Below are 20,007 nucleotides of genomic sequence, written 5' to 3'. Positions count from 1 at the left end.
GGCAGTTAGGGAAATACCTCCGTCAAAATTGTCTCGAAGTAGCTCTACAAGTGTTCCCTTGCTTACTTCCGATCGATCAGCAGCTCACCCATTTCGTCGTTGATGCAGTAAAGCCATTGGATATCTTCCGCTTTCCAAATATTTGATTTGACTCGTCGATAAATATCATCTCCTCCAATGCGTGCATCACGTTTCGTGTAGATATCTGAATACTTGTCTGTTTTCGTAATTGGACTGACCTTCTTTTCCTCTTGATATCGTTATTCCAAATATACGTGTTGTTCTTGATTCTTCGTCGTCCTGGTTTCATTGCTTCGAGAGTAGGTGGGTTCATGAGTAGAATGGTTCAAATGGCTCTATGCACTATGAGACTTAACATCTGAGGTCATCAGTCCCCTTGACTTAGAACTACTTAAACCTGACTAACCTAAGGATATCACACACATCCATGCCCGAGGCAAGATTCGAACCTACGACCGTAGCAGCAGCGCGGTTCCGGACTGAAGCGCCTAGAACCGCTCGTCCACAGCGGCTGGCTTTCATGAGTAGAGATCTTTAGTTTATTGGAACTGTCTTCTAGATGGGGGCACTGTGGTTTCTGACATAACGTCAGCCTTCTCAAAAACTGAATCGTGTGCAGTACCTACATACCTGCACCTATCTTTGTACCTATATTTCGCAAGCTCCCTTACCGCAATACAATGTTGATTTTCTTGTTATATTCGAGAACGGTGAATCGGAAGAAGAGTTGCCGGTAATCTTCCTCCATACAAGCTTGACATTATTTATTTATTTTATGATATACTGTAGTCCACGTCAGATTTTTTCCTCAAGCTGAGTCTTTTGTAAGCCACTATATTAGGATTCCTGCAATGAGTAGATGATGATGATGTTTGGATTGTGGATGGCTCAACTGCGCGGTTATCAGCGCCCGTATAAATTCCCAACCTTTTTTCAGTTCAATCTTGCTACGTGCATGAATGATGATGAAATCATGAAGACAACACAAACACCCAGTCATCTCGAGGCAGGTGAAAATCCGTTACCCCGCCGGGAATCGAACCCGGGACACCGTGCTCGGGAAGCGAGAACGCGACCTCGAGACCACGAGCTGCGGACTGCAATGAGTAGTTTTAAGTTTCCGTTTCAGTTTGGATCGTCCCGGCGGGATATTCCTAGATGCTGTACGACTGCTTCTGTCTCCAATGCATTATCGACATTTTTATTTGCCACTACACTATGTGGATATAACGACATTATAACACTTTCTTAACGTGCTCTCAAAGTTCTTTGAACTTATGACTTTCTCGTCCCTTGGAGAGCAACGTGATGAATTGTATCTTCAAGGAACTACTGAATTCAGTTATAAAGCTGATCCGACATCAACTACATTCATATTTTGTGCACTACCCGACTATCAGAAGCTGTATCACATGTCTCTTGGAAGGTACGGAACACGGTTTCATTCTTGCATCGCTCTCTGGCCCTCATGAGTGCGGAGGAGGAGCTGGGTCCCAGAAAATCCTTGTTTGTGGAATTCATGGTGAATAGCAGTTTTTCGTTCTACTCCTAGAGGTGTGGTCTGGCACACTCTTTAAGTCACTAAGTTTCACAACATATCAGGTGGGCACGTCGTTTTGATGTTTGTAAATTATCAATGTGCACGTCAGAGAGAGAGAGAGAGCAAGATACGAGGGCAGTTCAATAAGTAATGCAACACATTTTTTTTCTCGGCCAATTTTGGTTGAAAAAACCGGAAATTTCTTGTGGAATATTTTCAAACATTCCCGCTTCGTCTCGTATGGTTTCATTGACTTCCGACAGGTGGCAGCGCTGTACGGAGCTGTTAAAATGGCGTCTGTAACGGATGTGCGTTGCAAACAACGGGCAGTGATCGAGTTTCTTTTGGCGGAAAACCAGGGCATCTCAGATATTCATAGGCGCTTGCAGAATGTCTACGGTGATCTGGCAGTGGACAAAAGCACGGTGAGTCGTTGGGCAAAGCGTGTGTCATCATCGCTGCAAGGTCAAGCAAGACTGTCTGATCTCCCGCGTGCGGGCCGGCCGTGCACAGCAGTGACTTCTGCAATGGCGGAGCGTGCGAACACACTCGTTCGAGATGATCGACGGATCACCATCAAACAACTCAGTGCTCAACTTGACATCTCTGTTGGTAGTGCTGTCACAATTGTTCACCAGTTGGGATATTCAAAGGTTTGTTCCCGCTGGGTCCCTCGTTGTCTAACCGAACACCATAAAGAGCAAAGGAGAACCATCTGTGCGGAATTGCTTGCTCGTCATGTGGCTGAGGGTGACAATTTCTTGTCAAAGATTGTTACAGGCGATGAAACATGGGTTCATCACTTCGAACCTGAAACAAAACGGCAATCAATGGGGTGGCGCCACACCCACTCACCTACCAAGAAAAAGTTTAAAGCCATACCCTCAGCCGGTAAAGTCATGGTTACAGTCTACTGGGACGCTGAAGTGGTTATTCTGTTCGATGTCCTTCCCCATGATCAAACGATCAACTCTGAAGTATATTGTGCTACTCTTCAGAAATTGAAGAAACGACTTCAGCGTGTTCGTAGGCACAAAAATCTGAACGAACTTCTCCTTCTTCATGACAACGCAAGACCTCACACAAGTCTTCGCACCCGAGAGGAGCTCACAAAACTTCAGTGGGCTGTTCTTCCTCATGCACCCTACAGCCCCGATCTCGCACCGTCGGATTTCCATATGTTTGTCCCAATGAAGGACGCAATCCGTGGGAGGCACTACGCGGATGATGAAGAAGTTATTGATGCAGTACGACGTTGGCTCAGACATCGACCAGTGGAATGGTACCGTGCAGGCATACAGGCCCTCATTTCAAGGTGGCGTAAGGCCGTAGCATTGAATGGAGATTACGTTGAAAAATAGTATTGTGCAGCTAAAAGATTGGGGAATAACCTGGTGTATTTCAATGCTGAATAAAACAACCCCTGTTTCAGAAAAAAAATGTGTTGCATTACTTATTGAATTGCCCTCGTATGTTACTGTTAAACAATCTTTGGTCTTGTTGTTGTACAGTCTTTGCCTCTGCGCAGTCTCATACATTCTTCGTTGAAGTGTGGTAGATGATGGACGTATTCGGTAGTGCGATACTGACTTGTGATTGTATCTGTTAGATGAGGAAAGATTTATTGTAAAAGACAGAAAGGGTCAGCATGATGAACATACTGGAAAGCGGAGAGAATATGAATTATGGATAATATTACTATTCTTGAAGAGAAGAAATTGGAAGTAAGACTTCAGCACTGCGCTGCAACTTTGTTAGAATGCTCTTTGACGGCTAGTTAATTTGCTCAGTGCTATGAGAAAGACCATTCCACTTCCGGGAGTCATGCATTAACATATCAACTGATTAGGCCTTCTGATTTCCACAGAAATTCTTTGCTAACATTGAATACTTTACAAATAACTGTTCACTTTGTTGGGTATTGTATTGTTCAGACCAATGTTATGTGTGACGATCACGCGAAATTTTACTCACTCTGTTTTGAATACATAGTTCATTCTAAAATCGTTCTCGTGGGTTGTCATTTCATATGAGTAGTTACTCTCCTCATTCCAGTGTTTAAAGAAGATTTATCATTACGGATTATCACTTCGAGCATCGGATATGCAACCGTTTGAATATAGTTGAATATTATTTGAAAATTTTATTTAAAAAATAGAAAACTAAGTTAGCCAATGAACTTTAAAAAATTTATTCTGCATCACAGATAGTTACAATATGTAAAAAAACTGAATTAAAATATCTCGGAGAATGGAAAAGACCATGGGCATGAATAATAGTTAAACCAAACCGGAGAATGCCTACAATCTCTGTAAGAATATATACGTATTTAAATCCCTTTCCGTCAATCTAAAGCTGTGACACCACAACACTGTAGAGAGACTTTCAATAATGTATGATCCCCCCCCTGAACCATGGACCTTGCCGTTGGTGGGGAGGCTTGCGTGCCTCAACGATACAGATAGCCGTACCGTAGGTGCAACCACAATGGAGGGGTATCTGTTGAGAGGCCAGACAAACGTGTGGTTCCTGAAGAGGGGCAGCAGCATTTTCAGTAGTTGCAGGAGCAACAGTCTGGATGATTGACTGATCTGGCTTTGTAACATTAACCAAAATGGCTTTGCTGTTCTGGTACTGCGAACGGCTGAAAGCAAGGGGAAACTACAGCCGTAAATTTTCCCGAGGGCATGCAGATTTACTCTATGATTAAATGATGATGGCGTACTCTTGGGTAAAATATTCCGGAGGTAAAATACTCTCCCATTCGAATCTCCGGGCGGGGACTACTCAAGAGGACGTTGTTATCAGGAGAAAGAAAACTGGCGTTCTACGGATCGGAGCCTGGAATGTCAGATCCCTTAATCGGGCAGGTAGGTTAGAAAATTTAAATAGGGCAATGGATAGGTTAAAGTTAGATATAGTGGGAATTAGTGAAGTTCGGTGGCAGGAGAAACAAGACTTCTGGTCAGGTGAATACAGGGTTATAAATACAAAATCAAATAGGGGTAATGCAGGAGTAGGTTTAATAATGAATAAAAAAATTGGAGTACGGGTAAGCTACTACAAACAGCATAGTGAACGCATTATTGTGGCCAAGATAGACACGAAGCCCACGCCTACTACAGTAGTACAAGTTTATATGCCAACTAGCTCTGCAGATGACGCAGAAATTGATGAAATGTATGACGAGATAAAAGAAATTATTCAGGTGGTGAAGGGAGACGAAAATTTAATAGTCATGGGTGATTGGAATTCAAGAGTAGGAAAAGGGAGAGAAGGAAACATAGTAGGTGAATATGGATTGGGGCTAAGAAATGAAAGAGGAAGCCGCCTGGTAGAATTTTGCGCAGAGCATAACTTAATCATAGCTGACACTTGGTTTAAGAATCATGAAAGAAGGTTGTATACATGGAAGAACCCTGGAGATACTAAAAGGTATCAGATAGATTACATAATGGTAAGACAGAGATTTAGGAACCAGATTTTAAATTGTAAGACATTTCCAGGAGCAGATGTGGATTATGACCACAATCTATTGGTTATGAACTGTAGATTAAAACTGAAGAAACTGCAAAAAGGTGGGAATTTAAGGAGATAGGGCCTGGATAAACTGAAAGAACCAGAGGTTGTACAGTGTTTCAGGGAGAGCATAAGGGAACAATTGACAGGAATGGGGGAAAGAAATGCAGTAGATGAAGAATGGGTAGCTTTGAGGGATGAAATAGTGAAGGCAGCAGAGGATCGAATAGGTAAAAAGACGAGAGCTAGTAGAAACGCTTGGGTAACAGAAGAAATATTGAATTTAATTGATGAAAGGAGAAAATATAAAAACGCAGTAAATGAAGCTGGCAAAAAGGAATACAAACTTCTCAAAAATGAGATCGACAGGAAGTGCAAAATGGCTAAGCAGGGATGGCTAGAGGACAAATGTAAGGATGTAGAGGCTTATCTCACTAGGGGAAAGATAGATACTGCCTACAGGAAAATTAAAGAGACCTTTGAAGAAAGGAGAACCACTTGCATGAATATCAAGAGCTTTGATGGAAACCCAGTTCTAAGCAAAGAAGCGAAAGCAGAAAGGTGGAAGGAGTATATAGAAGGTCTATACAAGCGCGATGTACTTGAGGACAATATTATGGAAATGGAAGAGGATGTAGATGAAGATGAAATGGGAGATATGATATTGCGTGAAGAGTTTGACAGAGCACTGAAAGACCTGAGTCGAAACAAGGCCCCCGGAGTAGACAACATTCCATTAGAACTACTGACAGCCTTGGGAGAGCCAGTCCTGACAAAACTCTACCATCTGGTGAGCAAGATGTATGAGACAGGCGATATATCCTCAGACTTCAAGAAGAATATAATAATCCCAATCCCAAAGAAAGCAGGCGTTGACAGATGTGAAAATTACCGAACTATCAGTTTAATAAGTCACAGCTGCAAAATACTAACCTTCTACCTTCATGTAGTCAGGATGACTGCAGAAACTCGCTAAGGATTTTTTGCACTGCCCCTAGAAGGAGAACGGCTAACGCCAAGTAGACAAGATTTGTTAGGTTAGATTTTGATTTATTTACTTACCGGATTCCCTACGACTTCGTCACGGAACGACTATGTTCATGGTCTTTTTTTACAGTGTGCTGATCATAAAATTTATAAAGGAACAATCAAAAATTAATAAAACAGGAGAAAATAGAGTATATGAGTAGATAACACATTAGAGAGAGAAGTTCTCAAATACTGTGAGTAATTTCTGTACAGAATAGGAGGTATGTGCCACAAAGAAACCTTTTAACACGGAATTCAACAATACTTAAGATTTATCACAGCAAACAAAACCTGCTGAACGGCACATACCATTCTGTACAATTAAGAAAATGTCATCCATATGTATATCGCTTTTCCGACCAGTGTTCGTTGAAATACTGTTGCAGTTTCCTGTGAATTAATCAGTACTGTCAACAAGAAAACCCATGATGAAATATAAGTACAGGAACGGCTAAGTTTCATTTCCGAAGTAGCTGAACAGCCGCCCACACGAAGTTCGCGATCTTACACCGAAGATCGGTCTGACGACCCGTTTCCGGACAAAAACTACAGTTGGCGAGTGAACAAAGTTGCCCCAAAATAGAGCGCTATCAGATACTAGCTGTACCCTGCCACACTTTGCTGCGGTTCGCTCTGCTTGAATGGAAAGAAAGGAAAAGAGAAAGCGTACGCTTCTAATATGTTTGGGAATAGGATATACAGGGTGGCCCATTGATGGTGGAAGTAGGCTGTACAAATGTTATCTGTATTGTTATGTTCTTTAATGATGTATTTTGTACCTTTGTAATTGTATTTTCATGTTGTAAATTTATAATTGTACAGACACCAGTTCTTCAAATTAAGTTACATTTCACTGCACACGTTTCTGTTGGTCATAGTATATGGACAATATGTGAGAATTAGGGACTGTTAGTGTTTGCACGTGTGTTAATAATTCTGCAAGGGACTGGATAACAACATTGCTGGTTCTAAGGACAATTCCAAAAACGTTGTGAGTGCACAAGTGGTGGTTTATGGACTTGCTATATTATCCGCAAGACTCTTCAATGGTGATTGTGCACCTGCACAGTCACAACAGATGGCTGCTGGCTATCTCTACAAGGACTACAGTGGGTCTACATCTTTGATGATCCATCAATACCATTATCTCTACAAGGACTACAGTGGGCCTACACCTTTGCTGACTCACCAGTACCATTATTTCTACAAGGCCTGCAGTGGGTCTGCACCTCTGGTGGCCCACCAATACCGTAATCTCTACCAGGACTACAGTGGGTCTGCTCTGTGATGACCTACCTACCAATCTTCTTCAAACTGTCGAATGACTCTGCTGTGGGTTTGCTCTGTTGTGGCCCATTACCTGTCAGCATGTCAAGAGTCAGCACTGTCTTTCAGTTGGAAGGACAACGCTACTTCTTCAAGACTGCATGGAAATCCACTACTTCTGTGTGCAATTTCTTTTACTAATGAGACTTTGTGAAAAAAAATGTAATTACTATTATGATGAATGATTAGGACTATCTTTATGGACTGTGAGAAAATTTTAGCTTTTGACCAACATTGTATCAATAAGTGTGTGCATTTGATTTCTTTGTTATTGTAATTATGAAAAATTTTATCAAATCATTATTGGCCACTGCCCAAAAAAAATTTGTAAAATTTTTTGTGGGGAGCATGGGGGCTATGGAAGTAGGCTGTTTATGTTTTCTCTATGTAAGTAGGCTGTTTATGTTTTCTCTATGTAAGTAGGCTGTTTATGTTTTCTTATTGGCAACGTTACGTAGCGTTCAATATGAAAATCACTGGCTGTGCTGTGTGCAGTCTGTGGCTGCTTTGCATTGTTGTAATACTCGCCATTGTAGTGTTAGGCAGCTGGGCTGTTAACAGCGCGTAGCGTTGCGCAGTTGGAGGTGAGCCGCCAGCAGTGGTGGATGTGGGGAGAGAGATGGCGGAGTTTTGAAATTTGTCATGAACTGCTATATTTATATATGATGATATCAAGGTAAATACATTGTTTGTTCTCTATTAATATCTTTCATTTGCTAACTATCCCTATCAGTAGTTAGTGCCTTCCATAGTTTGAATCTTTTATTTAGCTGGCAGTAGTGGCGCTCGCTGTATTGCAGTAGCTTGAGCAGAGAAGATTTTTGTGAGGTAAGTGATTTGTGAAAGGTATAGTTTAATGTTAGTCAGGGCCATTCTTTTGTAGGGAATTTTGAAAGTCAGATTGCGTTGCGCTAACAAAAATATTGTGTATCAGGTTAAGGACAGTCGTGTATAATTGTTCAAAGGGGACGTTTCAATGGTAACCGGGCTAAACATCTCCCGAAATAAGCATCAAACGAAAAAACTACAAAGAACGAAACTTGTGTAGCTTGAAGAGTGAAACCAGATGTCGCTATGGTTGGCCGGCTAGATGGCGCTGCCATAGGTCAAATGAATATCAACTGCGCTTTTTTAAATAGGAACCATCAATTTTTATTACATATTCGTCTAGTACGTAAAGAAACATGAATATTTTAGTTGGACCACTTTTTTCGCTTTGTGACAGATGGCGCCTCAATAGTCACAAACGTATAAGTTCGTGGTATCACGTAACATTCCGCCAGTGCGGACGGTATTTGCTTCGGTGTTAAAATGGACCGTTTACCAATTGCGGAAATAGTCGATATCGTGTTGATGTATGGCTATTTTCATCAAAATGCCCAACGGGCGTGTGCTATGTATGCTGCTCGGTATCCTGGACGACATTATCCAAGTGTCCCAACCGTTCGCCGGATATTTACGTTATTTAAGGAAACAGGAAGTGTTCAGCCACATGTGAAACGTCAACCACATGTAACGAATGATGATGCCCAGGTAGGTGTTTTAGCTGCTGTCGCGGCTAATCCGCACATCAGTAGCAGACAAATTGCGCGAGAATCGGGAATCTGAAAAACGTCGGTGTTGAGAATGCTACATCAACATCTATTGCATCCGTACCATATTTCTATGCAACAGGAATAGCATGGCGACGACTTTGAATGTCGTGTACAGTTCTGCCACTGGGCACAAGAGAAGTTACGGGACGATGATAGATTTTTTGCACGTGTTCAACTTGGCGACGAAGCGTCATTCACCAACAGCGGTGACGTAAACCGGCATAATATGCACTATTGGGCAACGGAAAATCCACGATGGCTGCGACAAGTGGAACATCAGCGACCTTGGCAGGTTAATGTATGCTGCGTCATTATGGGAGGAAGGATAATTGGCCCCCGTTTTATCGATGGCAATCTAAATGGTGCAATGAGTGCTGATTTCCTATGTAATGTTCTACCGATGTTACTAAAAGATGTTTCACTGCATGACAATGGCGATGTACTTCCAACATGATGGATGTCCGGCACATAGCTCTAGTGTGGTTGAAGCGGTATTGAATAGCATATTTCATGACAGGTGGATTGGTCGTCGAAGCACGTTCACGGGATCTGACGTCCCTGGATTTCTTTCTTTGGGGAAAGTTGAAGGATATTTGCTATCGTGATCCACCGACAACGCCTGACAACATACGTCAGCGCATTGTCAATGCATGTGCGAACATTACGGAAGGTGAACTACTCGCTGTTGAGAGGAATGTCGTTACACGTATTGCCAAATGCATTGAGGTCGACGGACATCATTTTGAGCATTTATTGCATTAATGTGGTATTTACTGGTAATCACGCTGTAACGGCATGCGTTCTCAGAAATGATAACTTCACAAAGGTACATGTATCACATTGGAACAATCTAAATAAAATGTTCCAACGTACCTACGTTCTGCATTTTAATTTAAAACACCTACCTGTTACCAAATGTTCGTCTAAAATTTTAGCCATATGTTTAAGGCTATTACAGTGCTATCTATCTCTACGTACCACACGAATATGTAATAAAAATGGGGGTTCCTATTTTAAAAAACGCATTTTTATATCCGTTTGACCTATGGCAGCGCCATCTAGCGGGCCAACCATAGCGCCATCTGGTTTCCCCCTTCAAGCTAGACAAGTTTCTGTCTTTGAAGTTTTTTTGTTTGACGCTTATTTCGTGATATATTTGGCCCGGTCACGATCAATGGACCACCCTGTACATACCCCCTCTCTCCCTGGACTCTGTCCATCTCCCCCTTCCACTGTTTCTTCAATCTCCTCCTCCTTACACCTCTCTCTATCCATAACCTTTTCCCCCTGTGTCTATCCATCTTCTCCTCCCCTCTCTATCTCCTCTTACCCCCGCTCTCTCCCTTCTGTCATTCCATCATCTCTATCCCCTTTCTCTGTCCATCTTCTTCCCGCCCTCTCTCTCCATTTCATTCTGCCCTCTCCCTCTCTGTCCATCTGTTTCTTCCCGTTTACTATGCCCATTTCCTTCCACCCCACAGTCCATCTTCCCTTCTCTCTTCTCTCTGACCTTGACCCTTGTTTATTGTTATTGCGAATTCAGAGTCTGTAGCTGTATTCTTATCATACACTAATAAGCCATAAATACAACTTTCCCGTTTGCTAACGATGTTTCACTATTGTGTATTACATATTTATATACAGTGTGAGTCACTATTGCCACCTAGAATAACACCGAAAGTATGATAGGAACTGAAAAGTTTGTGGGACAAATGTTCCATGGGGCAACGGGGGCCATAATATGACGTTGGGTTTTTGTTGTTAGGTGGGGTCGAGTAATAGATATGAAGGTCAGCTTCCTTTTTTTAAATGGGATGCTATAGTTTGGTCCTTATTTTCCGATAGCGTCTATTGAGACGAATCCAATGATGTGTAACAGTAAGGTATTTGAAGGTCAACGAAGGTCGCAAAGGTGGAATGAACGTCCATTTACAGAAGGTGTTCGAAGTGATGACCATTGGTATCAGTGCAGTGCTGCAATCTTCTTATCATGAGTTGAGTGGTATTCCTTATCACTTCGGCACTTATCGAAGCACATGCTCTGACAATTCTTTCTCGTACATCGTGCAAATAGGAAATATTCGCCGAATACGGCGTATCCATCTAATGTGCCACTGACATGTAAACACCATTCGACGGTTTCGCAATGCAACACTAATAGGAACGGAGAGACTAGTGTCATCGAATCAAGTGAATGTGAATAACGTATTCTTCGAAGAACAAGTCGATATGCTTCTCATTTACGGAGAATGCCAACGAAATTCAGTAAGAGCTAGAGACTTATATACTCAAAGATATCCTCAATGTACTCATCCTACACGTCGCACATTTAAATATGTGTATGAGGATAACTGGATCTTTAACGCATCGGAAACATATCTGGCAAAGGAAAGATAACGAGGAAATGGAAATTGGTACGCTTGCCACTGTGGTTTGAGATCCTTGTGTTAATTCACGTCAAATCGCAAGGGAATATGGTATGAGCCAGAGTAGTGTTGTTCGTGTTCTGCATCGCTACAAATATCGTCCTTACCATATCAGTCTCCACCAAGAATTAACTGGTACGGATTCTACGCCTCGCACTGAATTCTGCCGATGGACTCAACTTCAGATTCAGAGGGATGACACATTTATTAATTTGATTTTATTTGCTGACGGGGCTACATTCACGAATCATAGAAATGATAATTTGCGTAACATGCACTATTGGGTAACTGAAAATTCATGTTGCCTGTGGCAAGTTGCACACCAAAACCCGTGGTCGGTGAATGTATGGTACGGCATTCTGGAGGACAGAATTATAGGCCCCTACTTTCCTCGAAGGAAATCTTAATGGTAGTAAGTACACCACATTCCTGCAAGAAACATTAGGTCCGTTATTGGTCGAAATACCTTTAAGAACAAGGAACAGAATGTGGTATCAACACGATGGGTGTCCAGCACATTTTTCGCTGGTGGCTAGAAATGAATTGTAGAGACAATTCCCAAATCGTTGGATCGTGGCTGGCTCGTTCGCCAGACTTGACGCCTATGGACTTTTTCTTGTGGGGATTCTTAAAGACATTGTTTATAAAGACATTCCAACTACAGCTGAAGATATAAGAGAGAGAATTGTGCTTCGATAAGTGTCGATATGACAAGGAATACCACCTTATCCATGACAAGAAGATTGCAGCACTGCATTGATACCAGTGGTCATCACTTCGAACACCTTCTCTAAATGTACGTTCTTGCCACCTTTGTGACCTTCGTTGACCTTCAAAGACCTTACTTATACACATCATTGGATTCGTCTCGATAGCCGTTATCAGAAAATAAGTAACAAACTATAGCACCTCATTAAAAAAATAAAAAAGCAAAGTTGACCTTCATATCTCTGAAGCGACCCCACCTAGCTACAAAAAACCAACGGCATATTATGGCCCCCGTTGTCCCAGGCAACTTTTGTCCCACAAACCTTTCATCTCCTATCATACTTTCGGAGTTATTCTTGGTAGCAATAGTTAGTGACTCACTCTGTATATTTATGTATTAAGAAGTGTGGAGTCTATATGTGTACAAACTTTTTTACAGTAACATGTAAAAATCTGAAGTAAATCGGGAAAGTACAATTTTATATTTTTGGTAACAATATTATCCCTTTAGCATGGTGAGATGCATCAAACCAGTCTTTCCCCCTGAAGACCACAACAACAACGATACATTTACATATTATATGTATCAAAAATATACGTATCTTAAAGAATTAGAAACCTAAGAACACGTCAGTATTAGAATTCAACGTTATGTCAAAACTTTCGGAGGGACACGATTTTGAGCAAACAAACAGTCACTTTTTATCTGTATAGATAATACAAAGAAAGTAAGCAACGTTAATAAGCCTTCGTGTTTTAATGTCGGAGACAGTGGAGGTCACTCTGATAGTGAAGACAGAAGCGTTCAGTTTTTCCACAAGATGGTGAAAGAGACGCTTCCGTCTATCCTAAACCCAAAGAATTTAGAATGGTCGACATCAGTAACTGTTTGACCACTCTGTAACAACAAAATTTCTCTTTTACAAGAGTTCTGCGTCAGAAACGCTGCTTTTTGTTACAGTTAAACACGAATCTGTTCTCTGAAAGCCACATGTCGATGTTACTGACTACCATATTAGCGACATCATTTGAACTAAAAATGTAGAAAGGACATACATATAACAAAATTGAAAGTTTTCAGTGATACAAAGAAAGTCGTAGATAGTTTGAAACACGAAGTTTCCATATGAGCCTCTTCTGCACCTTTGAAGTCACATTTTGTCCCATTGCTGAAAGGAAAACTTCTCCGACATGTGTCATTTGAGTCAATTACTGTTCATTGTATGTATTATACACGTGCCCTTTCTGCAAAGCATGACATTTACAATTACAGAAATTTTAAAAATTTTAATAAAATAAACAGTCAACTGTCAGAAAAAACTTTTTACATTATTATTTAAAATGACACAATCAGGACGTGAGGAAAATTAGTAATCTTAGAAAAACGTATGAACAGAATAATTACAGGCAGTTTTTCTTCTCATTCATTGTCGTATTCTTCGATTTATGTTGTGTGCCATTTGAAAAATGTCTCATAAAACTCACTGTATCCTGCAGGAATATGTTGTGCAAGTTTTTGCATATCCTACTCTTTTTTATCATTATTGGGATACCAGCAGAGATGTATCCTTTCTCATGAGGTAGACTCGGAAGGATATTATGGGAATTAAGAGTAAATGTATGGCTGGCTAGACTATCAATATGCTTAAAAGCAACGGTCTTAATTTTCATGGCTGATTTATATTCAGTACGCTTAAGCTTGGGTAGTAATTTTGTTTCCCTTAGGACTACCTCTTCCTGTTGTGTCATCTTATAGAGACACCTTTTTATAGTTCCTGGCCCACCATTTCTTGACAGTTAGAGTATCATCTGAATTCTCCACAACTAACTCTTCCTAGCATTTCGACATTACGAGCGGAGAGTCTGCAATGCAATTAAACTATAAGATGCAGAAAGGACATTTTTACTTTGCAGAAAAGGAACAAGTCTGCTAGATATGTCATTCTAAATCTTACATGATAATCAGCAGCCAGAAAAATCATGTTCCAGTGTGCATATCTGTGATCTTTCTGCACAGTGAACAGAGTTACACTCCAGTTATCGGTTAATACAAAAAAACGAAAATTTCAAATTTTGTCAGATATTCCTATTCTGCATCTTGTAGCTCATTTATATTATGTTCCACGTCTTTCAAATTAATACTTGTGTCACCTGCAAAAATAACAATTTTAATGCCACCTGTCATGTTTAGTGGCAGATCGTTGAAGTTGTTGTTTTCTGTTACGGTCTTCAGTCCAAAGAATGGCTTCATGCAGTTTTCCATGCTATTCTATCCCGTTCAACCCTTTCGTATCTGAATAACTACTGCAACCTACATCCCTCTGAATGTGCTCACTGCATTCCCTTTACGATTTTCCCCCATATGCTTCCCTCCAATACTAAACTGGTGATCTCTTGATTCTTCAGAATGTGTCGTACCGACCGATCCGTTCCATTGATCAGGCCGTACCACAAATTTCACTTCTACCCAGTTCAGTTCAGTACCTCTTCATTAGTTACGTGATCTACCCATCTAATTTTCAGCATTCTTCTGTAGCATCAAATTTCAAAAGTTTCTATTCTCTTCTTGTTTAAACTGCTTATTGTCCATGTTTCACTTCCATATATGGCTATGCTCCATACGAATGCTTTCAGAAAGGACTTCCTGACACTTAAATATAAACTCGATGATAAAAAATTTCTCTTCTTCAGAAACGCTTATCTTTTCATTGCCAGTTTACACTTTCCTCCCCACTTCGACAATCATCAGTTATTTTGCTCCCCAAATAGCAAAACTCCTTTACTACTTTAAGGGTCTCTTTTCCTAACCTGATTCCCTCACCATCACCTGATTTAATTCGACTACATTCCATTACCCGCGTTTTTCTTATGTTGATGTTCATCTTATATTCTCCTTTTAAGATACTGTCCATTCCGTTCAGCTGCTCTTCCAAGTCGTTTACTGTTTCTGGCAGAATTACGATGTCACTGGTAAACCACAAAGATTTTATTTCTACTCTCTGGACTTTAATTCCTACTTCAAATTTTTCTATTGTTTCCTTTACTGCTTACATCATATACAGATTGAATAAAACTGGGGATGCGCTATAGCCCTGCCTCACTCCCTTCTCAACCACTTCTTCCATTTCGTGCTCCTCGACTCTTATAACTGCCACATGGTTTCTCTATAAACTGTAAATAGCCTTTGGCTCCCTGTGTTTTACCCCTGCCACCTTTAGAATTTGAAAGAGAGTATTCCAGTCAACATTATGAAAAGTTTTCCCTAAGTCTACACATTCTATAAATGTAGGTTTGCCTTTCCTTATCCTAACCTCTCTGAGAAGTCGTAGGGTCAGTATTGCCTCTCGTGTTCCTCCGCTTCTCTGGAATCCAAAACGATCTTCCTCGAGGTCGGCTTCTACAATTTTTCCATTCTTCTGCAAAGGATTCATCTAGTATTTTGCATCCGTGACTTATTAAACTGATAGTTTGGTAATTTTCACAGCTGTCCGTACCTACTTTCTTTGGAATTGGGATTATTGATATATGTAAAAAAAAGCAATAGTCGCAGAACCGAACCCTGTGGCAGTGCGCACTTTATATGAGCCAAGTCAGATTTAAAACTCTTCCCTGTGTGTAGATACCGGAAAACAGCATTCCGCTCCTGCTTTCCAGGTATGAAGTGTACCACTGTCGACCTTCTTCCCTAATCCTGTAATGCCCCAAATAATGCAAAACTATTCTACTGTTCCACACAATCGTATCCTTTTGTTACATTAAAGGCTCTACCCGCTGTCCTCAACCTATCGTTTAGACCTACTAGTGCATCACATATAAAAGAATTACATCTACATCTACATGGTTACTCTGCAATTCACACTTAAGTGCTTGGCAGAGGTTTCATTGAACCATTTTCATACTACATCTCTAACATTCCACTCTTGAATGGCATGTGGGAAAAAGGAACACCTAAATCTTTCCATTCGAGCTCTGATTTCTATTATTTTATTATGATGATCATTTCTCCCTACGTAGGTGGGTGTCAACAAAATATTTTCGCATTCGGAAGAGAAAGTTGGTGATTGAAATTTCGTAAACAGATCTCGCCACAAAGAAAACCGCCAACCTTTCAGTGACTGCCATCCCAACTCGCGTTTCATATCAGTGACACTCTCACCCCTACTGCACGATAACACGAAACGAGCTGCCCTTCTTTGCACTTTTTCGATGTCCTCAGTCAATCCTACCTGGTAAGGATCCCATACCACGCAACAATATTCCAGCAGAGGACGGACAAGTGTAATGTAGGCTGTCTCTTTCACCACAGCCTCATTAATGACAGAGATCAGTACAGAATGCTTATCAGATCGTTAGATTATCTCCAGTTACTAACAGCAGTAAAAATGTGTCCGGATACTGGAGTGACATCAAATCTTAAATGGAAAAACACCCATAGCGCCGGGATGACAAAGCACTGGGCTGAGGGGAAATCTTGCTAGACCTAACGACTAAATGGCCTAGTGAAGGCCTAGAAAGAAAATAAAACGTCGTGGAAGTCAAGTATAATCAAGGTCGCTGTGGAAATACTAATTGACCCGATTACAAAAACGTCATCTCTCATGGTCTATATTATATACATCTTTTTTTTTTGCTAAATGTAGTTCAAAAATACACTGTCCAGTGACCACTTGTCAAAAGTCTGCTTAACCACCTTTTGCAGCGCGATCGCTATGAGGTGTGCAGGAAGAGAGTTCCCCGAATGAGATTTTCACTCTGCAGCGGAGTGTGCGCTGATATGAAACTTCCTGGCAGATTAAAACTGTGTGCCCGACCGAGACTCGAACCGAGTTCGAGTCTCGGTCGGGCACACAGTTTTAATCTGCCAGGAAGTTTCAGGAAGAGAGTTAGTGAGGTTCAGAAAGGTACCGACATGAATGTGGAGGCGTACCAACTCTAGTACAGTGGTCATCTGCACTAAGTATCTTGGCTGAAGATTTGTGGCGTGGACGGCCCAATCGAGGTGATCCCAGAGATTATCGATTGGATTTAAATCTGGGGACTTCAGTGGCCAGGGGCGTACGGTAAGTGTCGGCTGCTGTGGTCGAGCGGTTCTAGGCGCTTCAGTCTGGATCCGCGTGACCGCTACGGTCGCAGGTTCGAATTCTGCCTCGGGCATGGATGTGTGTGATGTCCTTAGGTTAGCTAGGTTTGAGTAGTTCTAAGTCTAGGGGACAGATGACCTCAGATATTAAGTCCCATAGTGCTCAGAGTCATTTCTGAGTACGGTAAACTCAGCCTGGTGCTCTTCGAACCACGCACGTACCCTGCGAGCTGGGAGACGCGTCGCATTGTCCTGCTGACAGATGCTATCGAGCCTGGGAATAACAAACTGCATGTCGGAGTGGACATGGTCCCCGAGGATAGATTCGATTTGTGTTGATCCATTGTGCCTTCTAGAATGACGAGATCACCCAGGGAATGCCAAGATAACATTCTCCACACAAGCTCCTTCCGTGTTTGCTTTCAGACGTTTCACGCTGTACCCCAGAACGTTCGTCTGTCTGATGGAGCGCAAAATGTGATTCATCTGAAAACGCCGCGTATCACCGCTCAATGGGCGTCCAGTTCGTATATTGGCATGTGGATTCCAGCAGGGTGCAGAAACCAAGCGCTGAACCCCTGTTGTGCAAACACTGTTATTGGCCCCATAGTTCGTCTGGTGGTCAATTACTCAACAGCTGCATGAGTATTCGCCTGCACATGTCTTCCAGCAGTCGTTCGGCAATGTTAACTACGGACGGTGGTACGCCACAGCTGCTTCGGTGCAAGTTCTGAATAGCGCCGTTTTGCCATGCACTGCACACTTTAACCTCGGCGGAACGTGAATAGTTTACAAACTTAGCCGTTTAGCAAATATTTACACCCTTGGAGCGAAGGCCAATGATCGTGCCCTTTTGGACGTCAGATAAATCGCTCCGTTTCCGCGTTACGACAATGATTGTACAATTTTCCGCATTCCCCCAACACGAATCATATATCCTCCACTGCCGGTAATGTCACCAGCCGTCTGTGAATGGTTAATTGCGCGTTGACGTCGAGCATAGGCGGCGGTCACATTAATATGGCTGCACCGTGTATAATAAAAGTTTGAACTTCTAGAAAGGAATTAAGTAAGAGATTGGTAAACAGATTACGCCGTAGAAGAACATAAGGATAGCAAAACGATACCGACAAACGTTAAGGGATTGCACAGGTTGTCTTAATGAACAACTTGAGGAAACGTCAACCAACGACATTACAGACAATCGATATGATAGAAGTCAATGCCTGCCCCGGGTCACGTCTTCAACAGCTAACGCGAATGAGTACACTGGTGGAGGAAGTTGTCTCAGTGGACTTGACAGCATGCAAGTCATCAGATGGCGCCTAGCTTATTCACCCTTATCGCAACACCGCTGGTGATCCCTTGGCCAACAAACTCGCGTCTGCTGTCGAAGGCGTACTGCAGTAGTAGTCGTTGGCCCCTGTATATTCAGCTCCCTGTGCCATCATTAGATTACATTTCTGGGCGTGAACTGCTGTTCTCAGTTTGTTCCTCAAGATGCCCTCTACAACCACTCAAATTTTGTTGGTGCCGTTTTATACTATTCAACATAATCGTCATTTTCCTGGCTGACTCATGTTTTTACAGGTCTTCAGAACTGGCTTCACCATTTCGTACCGAATTTCAATTATTCTTATTTAAAAACATCGCCAGAGCCAAAGATATATTTCTTGCTTCTACAGAACAAATAGTAAACTAGACACATACCTGAGAGAGCCGCGAACAGTTGAGGCAACCTTCTGCGTAAAGTAGACGGCTTTCCCATTTCGCCCATGGCTACTGTCGCTTAAACTCTGAAACATGCATTTATCCAAGTATTAACATCACAATAACTGTAAGACCAAGAGCAGTGGAAAGACTGCTGTTATAGTTATTTGAGTGCGAAGTGTTAGTTTTGTTACGTGTCATCAATGTAGTTGTGACACCTGTTGAGGAGCTTTCACTACGCTTCCTAGACGCCGTCACTGCAGTCGCCTACAGCACCAGCATCGATTACATTGCAGTGACAATCAGCTACATCTTGTCGTGTGGATAGATAGAGAGGACACTGCAAAATCGACATCTGCACTTCTCCCGAAATTCTCAATAGCTCACTGAAACTCTTTCTAAGACGTGTCATACCCTTTGAAAAGCTTGTTTTCAACCTGTCGGATATCTTATTTAGTGTTCTCCACTCCAAAGCGGTGACGGCGGGAAGGGGATCCGGCTCTACCACTAACATTGCCGGATCCGTTATTTAACATTACGAAATAGTTTCGCATTCTGCGACTATACATTGACGTCAGCTGTTTACGACACATGAAAATTTTTGCTGTACCGTGACTCGAACCCGGATTTCTTACTTATCGCTAGCGGACGCCTTAACACTGTTCTCGTCATTTGGTCTGGAAGGACGTCACATGACAACCCTTCAAGTTCATCGCTCAGTGCTTCCATATGCCATGTAGTCCCAACCCTTATGGTCGCACTGTTCGTGATGCCTGCACAGGGAGACAAATATTATATTGTTATTTTAGCCCACTGAGACTTGTATACATCATTGACAGTTACAATTTCTCTGTTTACATACGGTCTGCTTCTTCATAATACGATGTCCTCCAGACATGCATAGGTGTCTGAAGGACATTATGTTGTGAAGATACAGACATTGTGTAAACACAGACATTGTAACCATCAATGATGGGCAAGTAGTTACCATGCCGACACCGTGAAGACACGGGATAAAGACCAGGAAAAAGAAGGTGAATGATTTATACGTTA

The 20,007-nt window shown here is 41.8% G+C and overlaps 1 protein-coding gene across 1 annotated transcript in view; it reads right to left on the bottom strand.

Annotated features, from left to right (window-relative positions):
* LOC124606061 (facilitated trehalose transporter Tret1-like) overlaps positions 1 to 19,012 on the bottom strand; it is a 59,914-nt gene extending 40,902 nt beyond the window's left edge. The window contains exon 1 of the mRNA XM_047138023.1: positions 18,955 to 19,012. Within this exon, the coding sequence (XP_046993979.1) occupies positions 18,955 to 19,012 (58 nt within the window). The remainder of the gene's footprint in view (positions 1 to 18,954) is intronic.
* Positions 19,013 to 20,007: the final 995 nt, after the last annotated feature.

The sequence above is a fragment of the Schistocerca americana genome, chromosome 3 (assembly GCF_021461395.2).
Source record: "Schistocerca americana isolate TAMUIC-IGC-003095 chromosome 3, iqSchAmer2.1, whole genome shotgun sequence".
In the NCBI taxonomy this organism is placed as follows: domain Eukaryota; kingdom Metazoa; phylum Arthropoda; class Insecta; order Orthoptera; family Acrididae; genus Schistocerca; species Schistocerca americana.
The sequence above is the reverse complement of the archived record's forward strand: the minus strand, read 5'-3'. Positions and strand labels throughout refer to the sequence as shown.